At 45.1% G+C, this 21,284-nt stretch overlaps 1 protein-coding gene across 3 annotated transcripts in view; it reads right to left on the bottom strand.

Moving 5' to 3' along the window:
* Positions 1-21,284, bottom strand: part of ZDHHC1 (zinc finger DHHC-type containing 1) — a 58,075-nt gene that overhangs the window by 13,181 nt on the left and 23,610 nt on the right. For all 3 annotated transcript variants that reach the window (XM_030581367.1, XM_030581369.1, XM_030581368.1), the window contains 5 exons: positions 20,527-20,702; positions 18,726-18,827; positions 14,671-14,795; positions 11,931-12,089; positions 7,661-7,773 (listed from right to left, as the gene is read on the bottom strand). In XM_030581367.1, the coding sequence (XP_030437227.1) occupies positions 7,661-7,773; positions 11,931-12,089; positions 14,671-14,795; positions 18,726-18,827; positions 20,527-20,702 (675 nt within the window). The remainder of the gene's footprint in view (positions 1-7,660; positions 7,774-11,930; positions 12,090-14,670; positions 14,796-18,725; positions 18,828-20,526; positions 20,703-21,284) is intronic.

Consider the following 21,284-nt stretch of genomic DNA (forward strand, 5'->3'; position numbering starts at 1 on the left):
ATGGATAGGGAGGGAGAGGAGAAGTGTCATGGGCTGTTTGTCTCTCCTTTTATAAGTGTCAGTCCCCCTCTTGAAAAGCATTTTCAGCTGAGACCCAGAAGACAAAGAGTCCGTGGGGAAGGATGTTCCCTGCTGAGTTTTTTCGCTGATGTATGCTCACATGAGGGTTTCCTTTTGTTTCCTCCATTCCCCTTTCTGCTTGATGATTCTGTTTACTGCTTAAATGGAAATTAAGGCAAGCCTACATTCCCTTGTTTAGGATAGACCTGTTTGCCAACTTCTGCCTGGGCTGGGCTGTGGGGTTTGGAACATGTGCTAATAACACCATACAGGAGGAATCTTATAACTTCACATACAATGTTGCTACCTATATTTCACCATGACAATACTGACCAGCAAGTTATGGGTTTTAAATGATACCTCACAAGGCATAAAGGTACAAAGATTATTACAATAGTGTGTAAGGTGTGAATACAGGTGTGCATTCTGTCACATCCACTTTGGGAAATCTTGAAGGGGCTTGCTCTTCAGAAAATTCTGAGCACCCAGCCTCTGAAAATCAGTCTCAAGTCAGGCACCCAAAACTGTAGGCACCGAAAATCTTGGTCTGAATGTCTGAAGTCCTGGTACCATCTTACCTCCTGATTAAAGGAAAGCAAAACAGAATACTTCAGAGCTGCCAACTTTTCAAACATGTTCGTCTTAAATTTTAAATGTTCATAACTTTAGAACTATTGAACCCATTTTTTAAATATCAAGACAAGTTTGAAAATAATTGGCTTAGTAGATTTAAATATATGAACTTCTTCAAGTCAACAAACCACTTTGGGAGCGTGGAATTACTTAGCTGTTCACATTGTATGAGCAGGGTGTATATGTCAAATGAGGCAACAGGGAGGCCACAGTAAGACACAATCTCACACCAAGGCAGGAGAGATTTATATCTTTTCAGAGAAAACCACCTTGTGGCTGAAAAGAGCTGCTCCTGGAGAGATCCAAGTGAAAGACTGGCCATTACAGGGCATAGCTATTGGGAGTGATTAGGGCTTAGTGTTTACAAAGAAGGAGTTTCTCAACGCTGAGTTCAACCCTACAATCTGCTATCCAGTTATTGCTCAGTAACAAAGTGCGACATCTCCTCCCTTAACAGAGTTGGGTGAGAAATGTGTTAGCAACAAAGCTCTCCAGTTTTCCTCTCATGTTGATCTGTATACTCTTTCATCACTAGGGAAAGTATTCTGTTGTCCTACAGACAAAGAAGCTACCCATTAAGACAAGAGGAACATTGATCATCCGTTGCATCACATATGCTTGGAAAACTTTCTATGCTATGTCCACAGAATGCAAACACGTGAGTGAACAGCAACGCAGGCCTGGCAACACCAGTAAGGTTAACAAAGGACACATCTCAGGAATTTTCTGAGCAACCCTCTCCTAGAGGAAAAAAAAGCTTCTAAAACCCACTTTATTCATTTTAGTCTGTCAGTCACATATAACCATAATGGTCACATGACACCTGAACAGAGTAAGGCAGGGGCGGCCAACCTGTGGCTCCGGAGCCACATGCAGCTCTTCAGAAGTTAATATGCGGCTCCTTGTATAGGCATCGATTCTGGGGCTGGAGCTACAGGCACCAACTTTCCCATGTGCCAGAGGGTTCTCATTGCTCAACCCATGGCTCTGCCACAGGTCCATCCCCCACTCCACCCCTTCCCGCCCCCTACCCTGAGCCTGCAATGCCCTCGCTCCTCCACACCACAGCCTCCTTAATAATACAAAACAGCTGATCAGGAGGTGTGGGGAGGGAGGGGGAGGGACTGATCAGTGGGCCTGCCAGTGGGTGGGAGGTGCTAGGAGCAGGGTGGGGGAGCTGATATGGACCTGCTGACGTATTACTGTGGCTCTTTGGCAGTGTATACTGTTAAATTCTGGCTTCTTCTCAGGCTCAGGGTGGCCACCCCTAGAGTAAGGCATAAGGGCTGACCAGCAAAAACAAATGGAGGCAGATCTGACAGCTAGTAAATGTGATGAACTCTCACAAGAGGAATACTGCACAACACAGCCATAATCCCCTCTTTGGCTCAGAGCATCACGTAATAGGACACAGTTCTTTAGTCTCCTCCGTCTAGGGGGGCAGAAGAATCTATGCCTTAGATTATCCAAAACCACCTCCCAGCAACACAGTGGTCAAAAAACTTAGCCTCCACCTCTGCAGCAACATAAAATAAATATTACCGCCATGACTGTGTAGTGCTTCAAATTAACCAGATATCCCAAACCTACCATACATGAATAATGCCAGGGTACTCTTTTCACAGCTTCCACAGCCTTCGCTGCACATTCCAAGGTCAAGGCCATGATTACACTACAAACTTTTGTCATCGCAAGTTACACTGGCATAAAGCCACCGCACATAGTATATCGCTTGTGCGCATACGTACTTGTCTCCTTGCACTGGTGCTGTGCGTACTCACCAGGAGTGCTTGTGTCAATGCAGTGTGGTGCACCATGGGTAGATATCCCAGCGTGCAACCCACCACCATCCAGGAAAGTTTTGGCAATGCATTGTGGGCCCAAAATGAATTGCACGGGGTGACAGGGAGCAAAGGATCAAATTACCAGCATGCAACTGTCTCCATTCCATAGTCAGCTATATCCCATAATTTTCACACCAGTTTTCAAAATTCCATGAACTCATGCAGCCCCCCTTGCTACCCACCATCTCTGACAGAAGCCCGGGGCATGTACAGCTCTCCACTATTGTCATAAGCACTGCAAGCACAGGACGCACAATCCTCTGGAATTTGCAGAACCACAAGAATAACCAAATCAGCGGGGGAACAGGACGATTCCTTGGAGGACAGACTGCTATGTGACATAGCGAGACTCAATTAAAGGTTGATGGTGGCACGGAGCAGCTGCAGATGGTGGAGCGCTGCTTCTAGGCCCAAGAAATGAGCACGGACTGTTGAGGTTGCACTGTAATGCAGGCTTGGGATCATGAGCAGAACTATTGGCTGTGCAAGGCCACATTCCTGGATCCGTGTGCCAAGCTCTCCTCAGCTCTCCAGCACAGAGACAGCAGAATTTCAGAGCTGCCCTGACACTAGAGAAGCAAGTGGTGATTGAACTGTGGAAACTTGCAACGTCAGATTGCTACCAGTCAGTGGGAAATCATTTTGGAATTGGAAAATCCACTGCAGAGACCGGTATCATGCAAGCGTGCAGTGTCATTAATTGCCTCCTGCTATGCAGGACTGGGACTCTCAGTAACATGCAGGCCATAGTGGATGGTTTTGCAGCAGTGGGGTCTTTGAGCTATGGTGGCGCAATAGATTGCACACATATCCTTATTCTGGCATCAGAACACCTTGCCACAGAGTACATCAACAGAAAGGGCTACTTTTTTATGGTTGTGCAACCACTGGTGGATCACCAGGGATGCTTCACCAATATCATTGTGGGCTGGTCAGGGAAGATGCACGACACTCACATCTTTAAAAACATAGGGCTGTTCATAAAGCCACAAGCAGGGACTCTTTCCGAATGAGCAGATTGCCATTGGCAACGTTGAAATGCCAATAGTGATCCTTGCCGACCAAGTTTACCCCTTGCTCCCCCAGCTCACCACCCACCTTCACAGCATCAAGCAACGCTTTAACTACCACCTCACCAGATGTAGAATGACAGTTGAATGTGCTTTTGGTCGCTTGAAGGGACTCTGGCACTGTTAACTCACAAGATTTGACCTCAGTGACAAAAATATCCCAGTGGGTATAGATGCCTGCTGTGTCCCGCATAATATCTGTGAGGCAAAGGGAGAGAAGCTGCAACTGGGGTGGAGGGTGGGCAGGCATATAGCAGCTGCCTGCTGAATTTGAACAGCCAGACACAAAGGCTATTAGAAGAGCTCAACAGAGCTATATGGCGCAGGAAGGCTTTGAATAAACACTTGAACAGTGAGCCGCAGTGGTGTATGGCTCTCTATCTAAGCCTGCTGTTTTGGGGCCTGTTAGGGATGGTGTGGTCCTTGGTGGACATGTATGAATATAACATCGTCCATGCGGCTATTAATTTGGCAGGGCTTGCTGTATGTTTATGATTATTACACTGTGTTTGTCACTGATCCTATGAGTTGTGTCACATTGGACAGTAACCAGAAGGGAGGTGCTTTCAGAACTGCTAGGCATTCTGCAGCATATGTTGTGAACTAATAAAGATGAATTCTTTTCCAAATAATATAACTTTATTGAGTAACAAAATCAGTGCAAAGAAAAATCTGTGCAATTTAAAAGCAAATACATTAAAAACTTAATAAATTAATAGAACAGAAGTTAACAATGGGAAAGAACATTCATGTCCATTTTAGCTACACATAAAGATACCATGTCTTTCACAGGTCAGCCTATGTGAAGCTGTGGTTGTCCTTAACGTCCTCCTGCACGGAGAGGCAGAGATAGGGCTGGGGCCCCTGATGCCATGTGGAAGTTGAGTAGTAGGGCAGAGAGGTGCAGCAGTGGAGTTCTCCATGGACTGCAAATGGAGGTGAGCTTGGGATTGTTGAACCTGTAGGTTCCACAAGAGTCTGCAGCAGCTGTGTTTCCTGGTGGAGAAGGCCCATTATGTCCTGGCGCATCTTCCTCTCCTTTTCCTGATGGGACACCTGGGTCTCTCTCTGCTCCACTCTTTCCTTCTCCAGGCTCTCTGCAATGTTCATCCTCCAGGCCCTGTGCTCATGGTCTGAAGCAGCACTGACTTGCAGGATCTCATTGAACATGTCATCCTGAGTCCCCATCTTTCTCCTCCTTATTTGGTTCATATATTCTATGGGTGTGGAGGGGAACCTCTCCAGGCCACAACAGCTGCAGATAAAACACAAAGAGGTACAATTGTCACTACAGTCAAAACAGAAAATGAAAGTTAATATTCAGAACTCCCTTCCCTGGCTCCCCTAAAGTTTTAAGCAAGACATGCTTATTGACACTTCTGCTTCAGAGCACTTGTCTGCAGTGCCACTCACAGCACCAGCCACAGTGACTACGGCCTTCCAGGCATGAGGGAAATGAGAAGGGAATTGCTAGGTTGCATGAAACTATGAGTATAGGGCAATGATAATGAATACTGGCACCATTTTCCACAGGTGGTGGTGATTTTAGCTGATACCTCATGCCTGAGGGTAACAAACACACAGAGAGCACACCTGCTACTGGCATTCCAAAGCCACCTGGGCCCTTATGCTGCTAGTCTCTGTGCTGCAATTGTGCCTGCTGAAGTTATCACTGACTGGCCTGGGAAAGTGTCCTATCGTGAGGAAAGATGTAAGGCTGCCATCCCTAGAAATCTTTGGGAGAGGATTGCTGAGTACATCCAGGGAAGTTTCATTGAGACATCCTTGGGAAGGGATATTCTTACATATCCAAACAAACTGTTCCATAAGGCTCTCCTTACCTAGGGGAATGAAAAGCAGAGAACGCTACCTCTCTTTGTTGTACCACTACTTCTTTTGGTATGAGTACATTAATGCAAAGTCGACAGATGTGTCCTGTTAAGTTGGGGACCCCCATCACTGCAATGGGAAATAAATGTACACACTTACCAGAGGGTCATTCTCCTGCATTGGGCTGGCCTGTGCTCATCTGCTGGGACTGACTAGACTGCAGTGGAGTCTCAAACAGGTCCTGGCTCATGGCACAGCTGGACTCGCAGGTCACAACTCCCATCCTCCTCTTCCTCCTCCTCATCCTCAGGGGCCTGTGGCATGGACTCCTTGGAAGTATCCATGGTGATGTGCAGGGTGGCAGTGGTGTCTCTGCCAGGTATGGCATGCAGCTCCTTGTAAAAGCATCAGGTCTGCAGCTTGGCATTAGATCAACTCTCGATCTCCCTGGCCTTGTGATATGCCTGCCACAATTCCTTTGCTTTCACACTGTACTGCTGCTGATCCCTGTCATACCCCTTGCAATCTGCTCCTAGATGTTGATGTTTCTATGGCTGGTCTGTAGCTGTGTCTGCACAGCCTCTTCTCCCCACAGACCCCAGCGATCCAATATCTCCTATCTACTCCAAGTCAGAGCCTGAATGGAGTGTGTAGCCATCACGGTCAGCTGCACACAAGAAAGGTGAGCTGTTAGGCGTGTTTGCCAAGCTGAGCAATCAGGATAAGGTGTTTCAAAAATCTGCAGGGCTTGAAAGGGGCAGGGGGCCTTCTGGTCTCTGTGACCCCTGGACAGTGGAGCTCACAATTATGCCTAAAGCAGTTAGTGTCTGGCATTGTGGGAAAGTTGCTGGAAAACGTTAGGGTTGACACAGGTAACAGTGTTTACATTCGTGCTGCACCAATGTCAATATGTCAGCCATGGCTCAGTGCTGCTTGGGGAGGTGGTGTTGCTTTGGCAGGTCGCACTTAAAAAGCTGCAACAGCACAGCTGCACTGCTGTAGCGCATCAGAGAAGACGCCACCTATGCCAAGAGGAGGGCTTCTCTCCTTGGTGTAGGTGCTCCACCTCCTAGTGAGGCGGTAGCTATGTTGACGAGAGAAGCCCTCCTGCTGGCATAGCGCTGTCTGCAACCAGGGGTTAGCTCAGCATAGCTGTATGCTCAGTGTGTGGTGTTTTTCATTTCCTAGTGTCTCCTCCCCCTTCCTTTCAGTTTAGCTGATCTCCTCACAAAGCTACCCTCTTCCCCACAGATATCATGGCACTAACCTGATATTTGCCATGCTTCACACTGTGTGCGCTGCTTGTATCTAATATCCCTTTCCACTCATCCCTTGTCTCATCTATTTAGATTGGAAGCTCTTTGAGGCAGAATCTGTCTCTTCTTACACTGTTTATACAGCGTGTAGCACAAATGGGACTCAGATTTCAGTTATGGCCTCGAGACACAACCAAATAATAAATAACAACATATGCAATGTGAAGTTAAACGTTCAAACGTCTGGAAGTGTGCGCCGGAAGCGACAACTGTAGCTTTACCTTGTGTTCAAATATTAAAATGCCATCTTTATTTACATTACCGTGTACTATTTGTCATGGCTCCAGATGAATTAAGGATGGAGAGAAGTCAAATAATTCTTTTCTTACAGAACATCAAAGCGGTTCTAGTAACAGGTAATTTAGCTGTAACGGACTAGGTAAGAGACACGAGGAATTGCCTTCCTGCAGAAGAAAAGACGAGAAATCTCCCAATTTATAACATAACCCAAAAGGATTTGTAAAATATGGAGACATGTTTTAGTAACAGAGTATAACACACCAGTGCATAGGTTTTGATAAGATCCCTGAAACTCACCTTTGACTCTGGGGTTAAATTTAAGACTATGGGGAATGGCTGGCTACTCTCCAAACATGATTTACACTCCCTTTCTTTCCTAGATGATACAACTTGCTACTTGATATTCCCAAAACGATGCTTTCTCTGTGCTAGTCCAGTCCTGGAGCCTTGTTTACCTCTGTTGATGCACCTCAATTATAAACTGCTACTCCTGTTTGGAGCCCCTCACAACTCCACCAAAGTACCTCAAAAATCCTGCCTTCAGCACCTGCTTAACATCCTGAGCAGAGATTCTGGATGAATCTGGATTTCGCACTGAAATGCACCAAAACATTCCGCAGCAAACAAAAGTTTTTTTTGAAAGAAAGGCTGAAAGCACAATCAGTACCTGAGTGGGCCTCACCGGGGGAGGACAAGACTCCAGCTGTTTGTTGACCTCTTTCATCTCTTGTCGGGGACGCTGCTGCACAATGTACTCATAGGTGGTCAATTTGTTCCACACTGGGATGAAACAAATAGACATTTCAGCATGTGGAACTCCGTCTGCTTTCTCATTAGGAGCATTAGAATTACTAGGCTGCTTAGTTAAGTGTGGATGCAAACACAGCAAAGTCTACTTTCCCTTTGAATGGCAGTAGGAGCTGGTAAAAATACTACAATCATTCTGAAAACTGTACTTCATTTGCACAAAGACTTTTTAAATCCTCCTGACCTAGTCAAATCTAAACCAACTTTCACTGTGACACTGAAAGGCAGCAACTTTCAGATAGGGAATATTCCTTGCTATACTTCAGCTGTTGCTAGAGCTTGCCATAAACAGGTCACAAGAATAATTTTTTTAATATTTGGGAAATTGTATTTCCCCTGACCCTTAACGTCATGTCCCAAAATGCTCCACAGTTTTTTGAAGTCTCTCTAGGTATTAATGTAAAATAATAAGGATAATAAATAAAAATCTCTTTCAAACTTATGGATCACAAATGTTTTCAAAACAAAACTGAACTTGGCTCAAAATTCCTCTAAAAAAGGCAGAGTAAAATTGATTCAGCAGGTGAAAATCCTCCTTCATACAAAGGAAAGCCATCTTTTGTACCAACAATCTGCCAAGAATGACCTTGAGCAGATCACTGCAGACTATGTGACTCTGGGAAGAAGGATAAAAGAGTTTGGGGCGCAAGTGGCTGTCTTGTCCATCCTCCCTGTTGAAGGAAAAAGGCCTAGGCAGGGACCGTTGAATCATGGAAGTAAATGCATGGCTACACAGGTGGTGTTGGTGAGAGGGCTTTGGCTTCTTTGACAATGAGCTGATGTCCAGGAAAGAGGATTGCTATGCTGGAATGGGCTCCATCTATCAAATACTGGGAAAAGCATCTTTGGAAGTCATCTGGCTAACCTAATAAGGAGAGCTTTAAACTAGTTCCTATGGGGGTTGTGACAAAAATCCGGGCAACAGTAATGAGGGGAAGGGGCTAATTTCTAGAGAAGAGACTTGAAATCACAATTGCATTAAAAAGGCAGTCTTCAAAATATCTTCGATGTCTGTATACAAATGCAAGGAGTATGGGGAACAAGCAGGATGAACTGGAAATCATGGTATATGAAGAAAATTATGACTTAATTGGCATTACAGAAACTTGGTGGGACAACTCCCATGATTGGAATACCAGCACTGAGGGATACAGCTTGTTCTGAAAAGACAGATACGGGGGTAAAAGGAGGAGGTGTTGCATTGTATGTCAAGAATGTATACACTTCCAAGAGGAAGTGAGCAACAGACCTGCTGGAAGTCTCTGGGTGAGGATAAAAAGGGAAAAGAATAGTAGTAATGTTATGGTGGGAGTCTAGTATAGACCAACAAATCAGAAAGAGGAAGTGGATGAGTCATTCTACAGCAGGTAACAATATTTTAGCTAACATACTTTAGCTAGTTTTAATGGGGGATTTTAACATCCCTGATATCTGTTGGAAGACTGTTACAGCAAAACATGATATGTCCGGCAAATTCTTAGCATGTGTAGGGGACAACGTCCTGATTCAGCAAACTGAGGAAACAACTACTGGGGGTCATCCATTTTGAATCTGGTTTTGACCAAAAAGGAGGAATTAGTTGCAAATGTGAAGGTGGTCGGGAACTTGGGAGGAAGTGACCATGATCTAATAGAATTCAAGATCCTATGGAAAGCAGGACATGAGAACAGCAAAACAAGGATACTGGACTTCAGAAAGGCAGATTTCAACCAACTTAGAGAAACAGCAGGCAAGATTCCATGGAAAGACCAGTTAGGAAGAAAAGGAGTCAAAGGATGCTGGCAGTTCCGAAAAGATGTAATTCAAGAGGCTCAACATCAAGCTATTCTGATGCAGAGGAAAGATAAGATGAGCCACAAGAGGCCAATGCTACCTAAAACCCAAAAAGGATACATACAGGGAATAGAAGGAGGGGCATGTCACCAAGGAAGTATACATGGGAATAGTGAGTGTGCAGGGACAAAACCAGGAAAGCCAAGGCAAAGAATGAGTTACAGCTGGCAAGGAATGTTAGCGACAACAAGAAGTTCTTCAAATATGTTAGACAAGAAAAGAAAGATTAAGGACAGTGTGAATCTGCTGCTCACGGGAGAAGATGAGCTGGTAATGGAAAATGCTAGGAAAGCAGAGCTGCTCAGTGCCTACTTCGCTTCAGTCTTCTCACAAAAAACAACATGTGATTGGATGACTAGCAAAGTCACCACAGACAATACAGGGAAAGAGATGCCAAATGGGATAAGTGAAGACTATATCAGAGATCTTCTGACCAATTTGAACGAATTCAAGTCAGCGGGGCCTGATGCTATTCACCTACAGAGGGCAGGACAAGAGGCAATGAGTTCAAACTACAGCACAGGAAATTTAGATTAAATCTCAGGAAAAAAATCCTAACTGGAAGAACAGTAGGACAATGGCACAGACTTCCTAGGGAGGTTGTGGAAGCTCCTTCACAGGAGGTTTTCAAAAGGCAGCTGGAGCCATCTGTCTTGGATGGTTTCGAGACAACAAATCCTGCATCTTGGCAGGGGATTAGACTAGATGACGCTTGTGGTCCCTTCTGACCCCATGAATCTATGATTCCATGAGCCTAATCCCAATAAATCAGCACCACCTTGTGGAAACTGTGCATCAATACAGTAACCACATAGCTTGCATTAGATCTGCACTTAACTAAATAGATTCTAGCCATAGGGAACTTTTTCTGACACAGCCACATCATTTATTTCGTTTTTAGTCTTTTCTATTTTACTAAAATGGCTCTTTCATTTTCCAGCTGTTATCGTTATTCCGGTCCTGGTACACTCAACTTCCCTTCCAATCTGCTACCGCTGACAACTGCAGCTTGGAAGATAGATCTTTCTGCTTATGACTGGTGAAAACCAGCTGGGAGTTGTCAGCTTCATTGTTGCTGGAGACTGACTAAAGGGTACTCGGAGAGGTTCTCAGTGCCATCTATATTTCTAAATGGGAATGCGCCTCCTGGATGAGGCAGACGATGGGAGAGACTGTAGGTAGCCCCTCCACTGTGCGTCCATCTACATCTTCCTCCAAATCTCACTTTGGGCAAATGCAGTGCAATTTTCACAATGTTTATCAGGGGAACACAATTAAGAAGTTGATATTCCTAATGGAAAAGGAGTTATGAAGTTCTTTTTATTTAAATAAAAGGCCTGTGTTATTATAGTAACCAAGAGACTCCAATATGTTAACAGTTTAGTTAGACAGTTTATTGTCTCCTTTCAGCCTTAAATTCAAGAAGCCATCACTTGAATTAAGGACTTAGCGGCTATTGCCCACTCTTAAACCTTTTTCACAGGGTGGTTCTGGAGAAGGTTACTGAAATGGTTGCAGAAGGATAACTCTGAATTCAAACCTGGGTAGAGCAATGAGAGAGCATCAGTATCCTTGGTCAGTGATCTCCTTGTGATAGACAAGTCAGGTGTCCATGCTCATTTTATTAGATCTATCAGCAGCCTCTAATACCATTAACTGCAAGTGCTGCTTACCCACTTGGGGGGACCTGGCAGAGGTGGCACTTTATTCATTAGTGGCTTCATTCCCTCCTTTTGGAGAGGTACAGTGGACAGCTACCCATCCACCCCAAGAAAGATGGACCAGTGATGATTCCTAGAGACAGTTTAGGCACAGCTGAGGCTTAGCATACCTCAGCAAAGGCTCTGAGGTGTAAAGAGTTGTTCTACAACTGAAGAACTCCAAAACTAATTTGAGTCTTAGAGACATCATGAAATATTAGTTTACAGACCTGCAGACCGGAGGGACCAATAGGTACTGTGTTGTGCTGTCTCATCACAAACCAAGCATTTGCAGGGCCTTTTCTCTCTGCTAGATTCTGTACTGTACCAAAAGAATCTTACTTAAGTTACAGAACATTTCAGGAAAAATGAGCAAGAGACAAGGATTTCTTCTATTCATCCTCCAGAAGGCAGAGCAAAACAACAAGCTCAGGAGAGAGGCAGGAATGCCAAGGTGTGGGCCAAAACCTCTGTGCTTTCATTGGTGCTCTTGTACAATTTGTGTGTGTGATACAGGTGAAAGCCCAATGAGTGTATGGCATAAAGTGAAGACAGAATCAAGCGGACAGTGCAGTGCAACCGGACTTCGATACCTACTAAGATAGATGTGAAAGATCAGCAGGTGGCCTAACAGGATCACAGTCAACAGGCCCAGAAGAATGAGAATCCCAGCTAAGACCAAAATGGCAGAAGCTTGGGTCTCGATGGGAGCTGCAGGTAGAAACACAAACCAGATGTCCGTGTCGTTCTTTAATACTGAAAAAGAGAAACACAACAATGGAATGAAAGCACAGCAATAGCACATATCAGGAAGGGAGAGTGAGCAAGTTGCAGTGGTGGGGACAGATGTGGGGCAAAGAAGTGGTGAGGCCAGAAAGTAAGGAGCTAAGAGGTGGAGGGAGAAGGTGACTGGGCCAGAGAACTAAGAGGGGGAGTAGAAGGTAAAGGAATGAAAACAAAGGAATTGGGGGGAAACAGATTGTCCAGACATTAAACACCCCTCACTAATAAAACCTCATAGCTGGAAATATTGTAATTTCGATAAAAAGCTAGCTATAGGCCTGATCTGCTGTCTCATAGACTCATAAGTCAGAAGGGACCAATATGATCATCTAGTCTGACCTCCTGCACAAGGCAGGCCACAGAACCCTACCCATCCACTTTTATACAACCCCTAATCCAGGACTGAGTTATTGAAATCCTCAAAACTGGTTTGAAGACCTCAAACTGCAGAGAATCCACCAGCAAGCGACCCATGCCCCACGCTGCAGAGGAAGGCGAAAAACCTCCAGGGCCCCTGCCAATCCGCCCTGGAGGAAAATTCCTTCCCGACCCCAAATATGGCGATCAGCTAAACCCTGAGCATGTGGGCAAGACTCACCAGCCAGCACCCAAGAAGGAATTCTCTGCAGTAACTCAGTTCCCATCCCATCCAACGTCCCCCCGCAGACCATTGAGCAGACTTATCTGGTGATAATCCAAGATCAATTGCCCAAATTAAACTATCCTATCATAACATCCCCTCCATATACTTATCCAGCTTAGTCCTGAAGCCAGATAAGTCTTTTGCCCCCACTACTTCCCTCGGAAGGCTGTTTCAAAACTTCACTCCCCTAATGGTTAGAAACCTTCGTCTAATTTCAAGTCTAAACTTCCTAATATCCAGTTTGTACCCATTCGTCCTCGTGCCTACATTAGAACTAAACTTAAATAATTCCTCTCCCTCCCTAACGTTAACCCCCCTGATATATTTATATAGAGCAAGCATATCCCCCCGCAGCCTTCTTTTGGCCAGGCTAAACAAGCCAAGCTCTTTGAGTCTCCTTTCATAAGGCAGGTTTTCCATTCCTCGGATCATCCTAGTAGCCCGTCTCTGGACCTGTTCCAGTTTGAATTCATCCTTCTTGAACATGGGACACCAGAAATGCACACAATATTCCAGATGGGGTCTCACCAGCGCCTTATATAACGGTACTAACACCTCCTTATCCTTGCTGGAAATACCTCGCCTAATGCATCCTAAAATCGCATTTGCTTTTTTAACAGCCGTATCACATTGGCGGCTCATAGTCATCCTGCTATCGACCAATACCCCAAGGTCCTTCTCCTCCTCCGTCGCTTCCAACTGATGCGTCCCCAACGTGTATCTAAAATTCTTATTATTAATCCCTAAGTGCATGATCTTGCACTTTTCACTATTGTATTTCATCCTATTACTCTTACTCCAGTTTACAAGGTGGTCCAGATCTTCCTGAATAGTATCCCTGTCCTTCTCCGTGTTAGCAATACCCCCCAACTTTGTGTCATCTGCAAACTTTATTAGCACATTCCCGCTCTTTGTGCCAAGGTCAGTAATAAAAAGGTTAAATAAGATCGGTCCCAAAACCGATCCTTGAAGGACTCCACTAGTAACCTCCTTCCAGCCTGACAGTTCACCCTTCAATACGACCCACTGGAGTCTCCCCTTTAACCAGTTCCTTATCCACCTTACAACTTTCATATTCATCCCCATCTTTTCCAATTTAACTAGCAGTTCCCCATGCGGAACCGTGTCAAACGCCTTACTGAAATCGAGGTAAATTAGATCTACCGCATTTCCTTTATCTAAGTAATCCGTCACCTTCTCAAAGAAGGAGATCAGATTGGTTTGGCACGATCTACCTTTAGTAAATCCATGTTGCAATTCGTCCCAATTACCATTGACCTCTATGTCCTTGACTACTTTCTCCCTTAAAAGTTTTTCCAAGACCTTACATACTACAGACGTCAAGCTAACAGGCCTATAATTACCTGGATCACTTTTATTCCCTTTCTTAAAAATAGGGACTACGTTAGCAATCCTCCAGTCGTACGGCACAACCCCTGAGTTTATCGATTGCTTAAAAATTCTCGCTAACGGGCTCGCAATTTCACGCGCCAGTTCCTTTAATATCCTCGGATGGAGATTGTCCGGGCCCTCTGATTTTGTCCCATCAAGCTGTTCAAGTTTGTCCTCTACCTCAGTTGCGGTAATATCCACCTCCATATCCACATTCCCGTTTATCATCCCTCCATCATTGCTAAACTCCTCACTGTCCTGAAGCTCCAGAGTGCCTCTGGATCTTGCAGGCTGTCTAAGAACCCCCTTGGAGAGCAAAGTCATTGGGCTCAGGAGGGAATCATTGGGGTCACAGAGATGGTTGCAGTCACATAATAGTTTGAGGCAGGGTAGAGAGCTGGAGGCTACTCTTGCACGTAAGGGCCCAGAGGAGTCCAAGCCCAATGAACAGCTGAAGCCCAGGCATTTCAGCTGATGCGTGGATCAGAAGCAGCTCTCATCCAGAGAGTGGCCAGATACCTTCAAAGTGCTGGTTGGTGCGCAGCATCATGGGGTTAATGAAGAACTCCACAAGGACATAGAATGCAATGAGCAATAGGAGGACGAGGCCCAGGATGGCAGATACCACGCTGTTCAAAAAGAGCCTGCCAAGGAAGCACAACAGACCTCAGCATCTTCAGAGCAAAATGCAAAACCTACTCCTTCAATAATACCACATACATACAAATAAACAACCCATCCTCTACTGACTGGAAGAAAAAGACAAAGGTAGTAAAACAGCTTTGTATACATGCCATCATTTTAGTTTCAGAGTGGTAGCCGTGTTCATCTGTATCAGCAAAAACAACAAGGAGTCCTTGTGGCATCTTAGAGACTAACCAATTTATTTGAGCATAAGCTTTCGTGGGCTAGAACCCACTTCATTAGCCCACAAAAGCTTATGCCCAAATACATTTGTTAGTCTCTAAGGTGACACAAGGACTCCTCGTTGTTTTTGTATAATTTTAGTGGTGCTCAGATACCTCAGTTATGGCTACTAGATCAGACCCTACCAATTTCATGTCAATGAAAAATGTGTCATGGGCTGTGAAATTAGCCCTTCCACGTGAAATCTGATCTCCCCCTTGCTGCTGGGAGTGCCCCAGCCAGGGGGCTCCTAGCTGCATGGTAGCTCTTGGGGGAGGTCAGATCCACCTCCGAGTGCCTTCTCCTGCTGCAAGAAGCTCCAGTGCTGGGAAGCAGCCCCAGGGGTTCCTGCAGCTGGAGGAGGCTTGTGGAGATGGGTCTGATCTCCCCCTGCTGCTGGGAGTGCCCCAGCAGGGGGGCTCCTAGCTGCAAGTCCCCACCAGGCTGGAGAGGGACAGGATTTGTCTTTCCCTTGCAGGGCTGTTAGGGGATTGGGGCGGGGTGAGATTAGACCTACCTCCAGGTACCTTTTGGGTTGGGATCCCCATGGTTACAACACCCTGAAATTTCATATGAAAACATCTGAAAACATGAAACTGACCAATTTTAAAACCCTCTCACCATGAAATTGATCAAAATGGACCATGAATTTGGTAGGGCCCTATAGATAACCATCTAGACCAGTGTCCAATATGTTGTACTGGAGTCTCAAAACTGTGGCCCTTTAGAGCACGTGTGGTAAGAAAAACAGTGTGTATTTGATTATGAGTGGAAAATGAACTCTCTGCACAAGAACTTGTGTGACTGAAAGAAGACAGTAGGGGACAACACTTGCCCCTACCCTCCTTGTGGTCCCAGGAGCAGCTCTGAGAATCTGCTCTCCTTTCCCTGGGCACCTACTACTCCCTATCTACTGCTTCACAAGCGAGGAAGGAGAATAGCTCTGGCTGTTCCATTTCCTGCACGTAGCACAGGATGGCCATCCTTGTCCACACAACCACCCAGTGCAACCCAGGAATGAAGGAAAGAAGCCAAGAAACAATCACCAGTTACGGCTCCCTGATTCTATGCCTCGACCCCAGCACAGGCTAGAGCAGACTCTGCACTGGCCTAATTCATGCCAGCTCCCAACAGTCCCATAAAGGAAGTATACAAGCTGAGGATAACCAGAGCAGAATGTGGATCAGTTACTGCCCATCCCACCATCTGCACCCCGTGGGATCTGTGGGGAGGGAGGCACAGGAGACAGCTTGGCCAGCTATATGCCCATTGGAGACACTCCACAGAGAAGGAGATCTGGAGATCTGTGGGTAGTTTGCATTCTCTTTGTTCTGAAGCACAAAGGGAGCAGAATGGGATAGAGAATCTGCCCCAAAACACTGATTGTGGCACTTTACCTTAGCCTTTTTCAAATAACATATTCAGTGCTCTGGCTGAAAAATGTGGATACCACTTCCCTTGACAGACAGATTGCTGGAAGGAGTAACACTCCTTTTCCTTTCCCCTCCCCAGCACATACATACACCAGCTGCCCCTCTAGTCCCTGGCCTTCAGTGACCTCACAGTCGACAAACAACACGTTTTTTCTGCTTTCCCTGCTGCTACCCCTTCCAGAGCATCACACATTGAAACAGGTGCCTGGAGACAAGAGTGAGAAGGCAGAATGCTTTAAACACCTGATCAAGCTAGGTGTATCTGCCCAAGCTGACTGTGATTGTCTAACCACTCTACGCCTCAGAACTTTTAGGGATGCCTGTACAACTTCCAATAAGTATTTCTTAACGTTGCTTCAGAAGCAATTATGAAAATATTTATTATTTAGCTTTTGGTCTGAAAGATCCGTCACATGAAACACCCCCAGGGTAAAGCACCCTAGACATATATTTAAAATTACAAGAGAGCAAAAGATACAAACCACAAATCATTCAAAACAGCAGTTCTTTTCCCCCCTTCCCTATCACACATCGTCTGATCACCACCCTTGTGACCCTACCACTTGAGAAGGAGATTTTTAAAGATACAAAGAGCAGAGAGGTACCCACCTCCTATTGAAAGTTGATTAGAGTTGGGTGCTTAACGCCCCCTCTGTGCTTTGGAAAAATCTCCAACTAATTCTCCACTGCACTTTCCCACCAGACACGTGCCAACTGCCTCAGTCCTGGAACAATGTTCACTCAATCAGATGGGCTTTGCAGCACACCTGGCTATTTTGGACCTTGGGGAAAGGGTAAGACCATGCCAGCAGCTCCTTCCCTCTAATAAAGAGGTGATCACACTCAAGGACCTCTGCTGATCCCAACTGTGGCACTATTGCATCGGGATCAGTTACTTACAAGAGGTTTAAGCATGGAGCAGAGGTCTTGGCAGATGTACTAATGAAGCCCTTTTACAACTGTCTAGCCCAAGTCTAGAGCAGCAGCAGCAATTCTCAGCCTGAACATCACAACCCACTCCAGTTGCCTGGGTGTCACAAGCCTGATCCCATTTTCAATTTCTCTGATTTCTGCATGAATCGAATTTATTTGGCTCCTTGCCAGCAGTAATCTATAAACTGCTGCACCAATTCTTGCGGTCCTCCAATATGCAATGAGAATCATAGATTCATAGACTGTAGGGCTGGAAGGGACTTCAAGAGGTCTTCGAGTCCAGTCCCCTACCCTCATGGCAAGACCAAACACTGTCTAGACCATCCCGAATAGACATTTATCTAACCTACTCTTAAATATCTCCAGAGATGGAGATTCCACAACCTCCCTAGGCAATTTATTCCAGTGTTTAACCACCCTGACAGTTAGGAACTTTTTCCTAATGTCCAACCTATATCTCCCTTGCTGCAGTTTAAGCCCATTGCATCTTGTTCTATCCTTAGAGGCTAAGATGAACAAGTTTTCTCCCTCCTCATGAAACCCTTTTAGATACCTGAAAACTGCTATCATGTCCCCCCTCAGTTTTCTCTTTTCCAAACTAAACAAACCCAATTCTTTCAGTCTTCCTTCATAGGTCATGTTCTCTAGACCTTTAATCATTCTTGTTGCTCTTCTCTGGACCCTCTCCAATTTCTCCACATCATTCTTGAAATGCGGTGCCCAGAACTGGACACAATATTCCAGCTGAGGCCTAACCAGCACAGAGTAGAGCGGAAGAATGACTTCTCATGTCTTGCTCACAACACATCTGTTAATGCATCCCAGAATCATGTTTGCTTTTTTTGCAACAGCATCACGCTGCTGACTCATATTTATAACCTCTAGATCCCTTTCTGCCGTACTCCTTCCTAGACAGTCTCTTCCCATTCTGTATGTGTGACATTGATTGTTCCTTCCTAAGTGGAGCACTTTGCATTTGTCTTTATTAAACTTCGTCCTATTTACCTCAGACCATTTCTCCAATTTGTCCAGATCATTTTGAATTATGACCCTATCCTCCAAAGCAGTTGCAATCCCTCCCAGTTTGGTATCATCTGCAAACTTAATAAGCGTACTTTCTATGCCAATATCTAAGTCGTTGATGAAGATATTGATATCAGTTCAAAGGAACCTGCAATCGCAGCATAGGGTGGTTTTGAGGAGCTGAATATAAATTGGGCCAAGATATGAGAAAGGCTGAGAAGTCCTGTACTAGCATTTCCTGAATGACTTTGCCCTGGTGTCATAGGGCCAGACCCTTACCAGTAGTTCCTCTCCCCCACGCAGTTATTAAGCCATTTGCAATGATGATCAAAGCCACATACACACTTGTTGCAGGTTCCACAGTGTTTCGACTTGGAGCTTCTGCCAAAGAAAGGATCATGTTAATGAAGATAAAACCAGAATAACAGTAACGCATCTTCATCTAGCTAGCGACCTTTCTTGTGAAACAAATGTTCAGAGAAGGGCTGGGCCTCAATGACAAAACTAACTAGGATCAGAAACACTTAAACATCCTTTATTCAGTTTTCTCTCACTGAATAAATGAGCTTTTTAAACAATGCACCTGTTAGAGCCTCTTAGAGTCCACTGGACGTGCCCTACTCCCCTTCGCAATTCCTATTACTTGCAGTCTGCTCTGTCTGCTGGCCCTTCAGCTCTTTCATTTACTTTGCCCTACGCTGCACCTTGGGGCTCACTGCAGCTCCATCTTTGAGTTGGACCATTCAGGCCTCTATCCTTTGTCACCAACCAACGTATACAGCATGGAATTAGTATTGCTCTTGGCGTGAGCAAATACAATAAAGCACAGCAAACACCCTTCTTTGATTCATTCTTCATCCTGATATGCCAATCTTTTCCTTCACCATTTGCCATCACCCAAAGTTCACCGCACAAACACAGCGACAGATACAATGAAATAATCAAGCAAAAACTTGTGGAGCCTTGATAAACTATGCCCACTGGTCACCGTATTTTCAAAAGAAAAGCCTATTATATTTTTCTCCTTCAAATCCCTCCATAAAATTCAGTTTTACCACAATTCCTACCTAGTGTTGCCAGCAGATAGCACATATGCAAGAAACAAGCTACACTATGCACACTGCTAATCTACATGAAAACGTGCTCCTACTGTTGCTACCACATGCTTCCTCTCCCCCATCCCTACCTGCTTGTTTGTTTTCTCCATCTCTTGCATCATCATTAATCAAGATCGCAAGCTGTGTAAGGCAGGGAACTCTTTATTGTGTGTTGGTAAGGTATCTAGCACAATGGGGCCCTGAACCCCGGGGGACCTCTAGGTACACTATAGTAACGACAAGAATCATAACCTCCAAGACACAGCCATCTTTACAAATATGATAAATTCAGTATTAAACTGATAATACAGTGATCTGACAGCTCTTCTCCCATAGCCCAATGAAGTCAAAAAGACTTCAGTTGACATCAATGCCGCATTGCATCAGACACATAATCCCATGGGGACTAGCCTCTCTCGAGCCATAATGCTAAATATTCCCAAATCTGCCTTTTTTGAGTTTCTGAGGCCTTTCCCCCAAGTTTCGAGATTTCTAATCTGGAAATGACCACTAAAATGCTTTCAGTCTGTGAATTCTTTACAAATTCTGCTACCACATGTTAAGCTTAATGTTTCCCAAGCTAAATATATCCAGCTTCAAACTGGTATCTGCCCAGAATCCAAACACAAAGAAAGGCATAGAATCATAGAATCCAAGGCCAGAAGAGACAACATTTAATTGGAACTCCTGTATAACAGGCCAGGGAATTACATGTTGCTCTCTGGGATTCAAGTAACACAGAACTAAACCCAACACAATCTCTCCCCCAAAACAGGAGCTCAATTGAAAATACAGTAGAGACACAGATACACATAGTAGAGAGCTCAGAAGTCTTTATGGTCATAAGTTTGGAGATGAGCACATTATGCTCAGTTTGCTATCCCAAAGTCACATCCCTAAAGACTTTAGGGTACCCATCCCACCTTCTAACTGTGATGAAGAAGAAAGAAAGAAACAAGGGGAAGGTCCTGGGTGGTACTTACACATCCACATCACAGACATGGCAGTGACGGTTTTCAATGACATGAGCATGTTGGTCACGGCTGAAAGTGGCCAGCTGCCCTAGGTACTTGTTCTCTCGCACACTGGCATCAGCTGGATCAATGGAGACTGCAGTGAAATGAACCACTAGGTGGCAGATAAAAAACACTCCTGGACACTGAAACACATAGTTAAGGAACGGCTCAGAAGATTAACACTCATGCTTATCATCAACAAACTAAATCCAAACAAGCAAGAAATTTATGGTCTGCAATTAGAAAGTCTTACATAGCTGATCACAGTATCACTCAAAAATCTGCTCCCCATTAGGACAGAGAGTTGCCCATCTCACCCCCAATAAGTCTTTCTCCAGGCAAACTTAGCTAGGTCTGAAGGAATAATGCTTCCTGTGATCTTTTGAGGGAGTACCATTACCTTTCTGTTTACAGAGATTTCAAAACACTTCACTTTACTTTCCAGAAGCTGTCCTTCTTTGAGGGGTTTTTCACAGGTTCCCCCAGGGGTGCCATCTGGAAGTGGGGTACTACTTAGCCCTCTGACCCACCAGCATGGGCTCCCTCTCACACAGTACTGCTGTGACAAGCTGCAAAGCCCTCCAGCCTGCACTTTCACCAGCATTCACACAGCTAGGGACACGCCCAGCTGCAGTTACACGCAGGCTCTCTGACCACCAGCTTTCCAGCCTGGGACCCCAGGGCAGTACCATCCTGCCCTGGTCAGATCTGGCCAGTATGTGTGT

The sequence above is a fragment of the Gopherus evgoodei genome, chromosome 12 (assembly GCF_007399415.2).
Source record: "Gopherus evgoodei ecotype Sinaloan lineage chromosome 12, rGopEvg1_v1.p, whole genome shotgun sequence".
NCBI lineage: Eukaryota > Metazoa > Chordata > Testudines > Testudinidae > Gopherus > Gopherus evgoodei.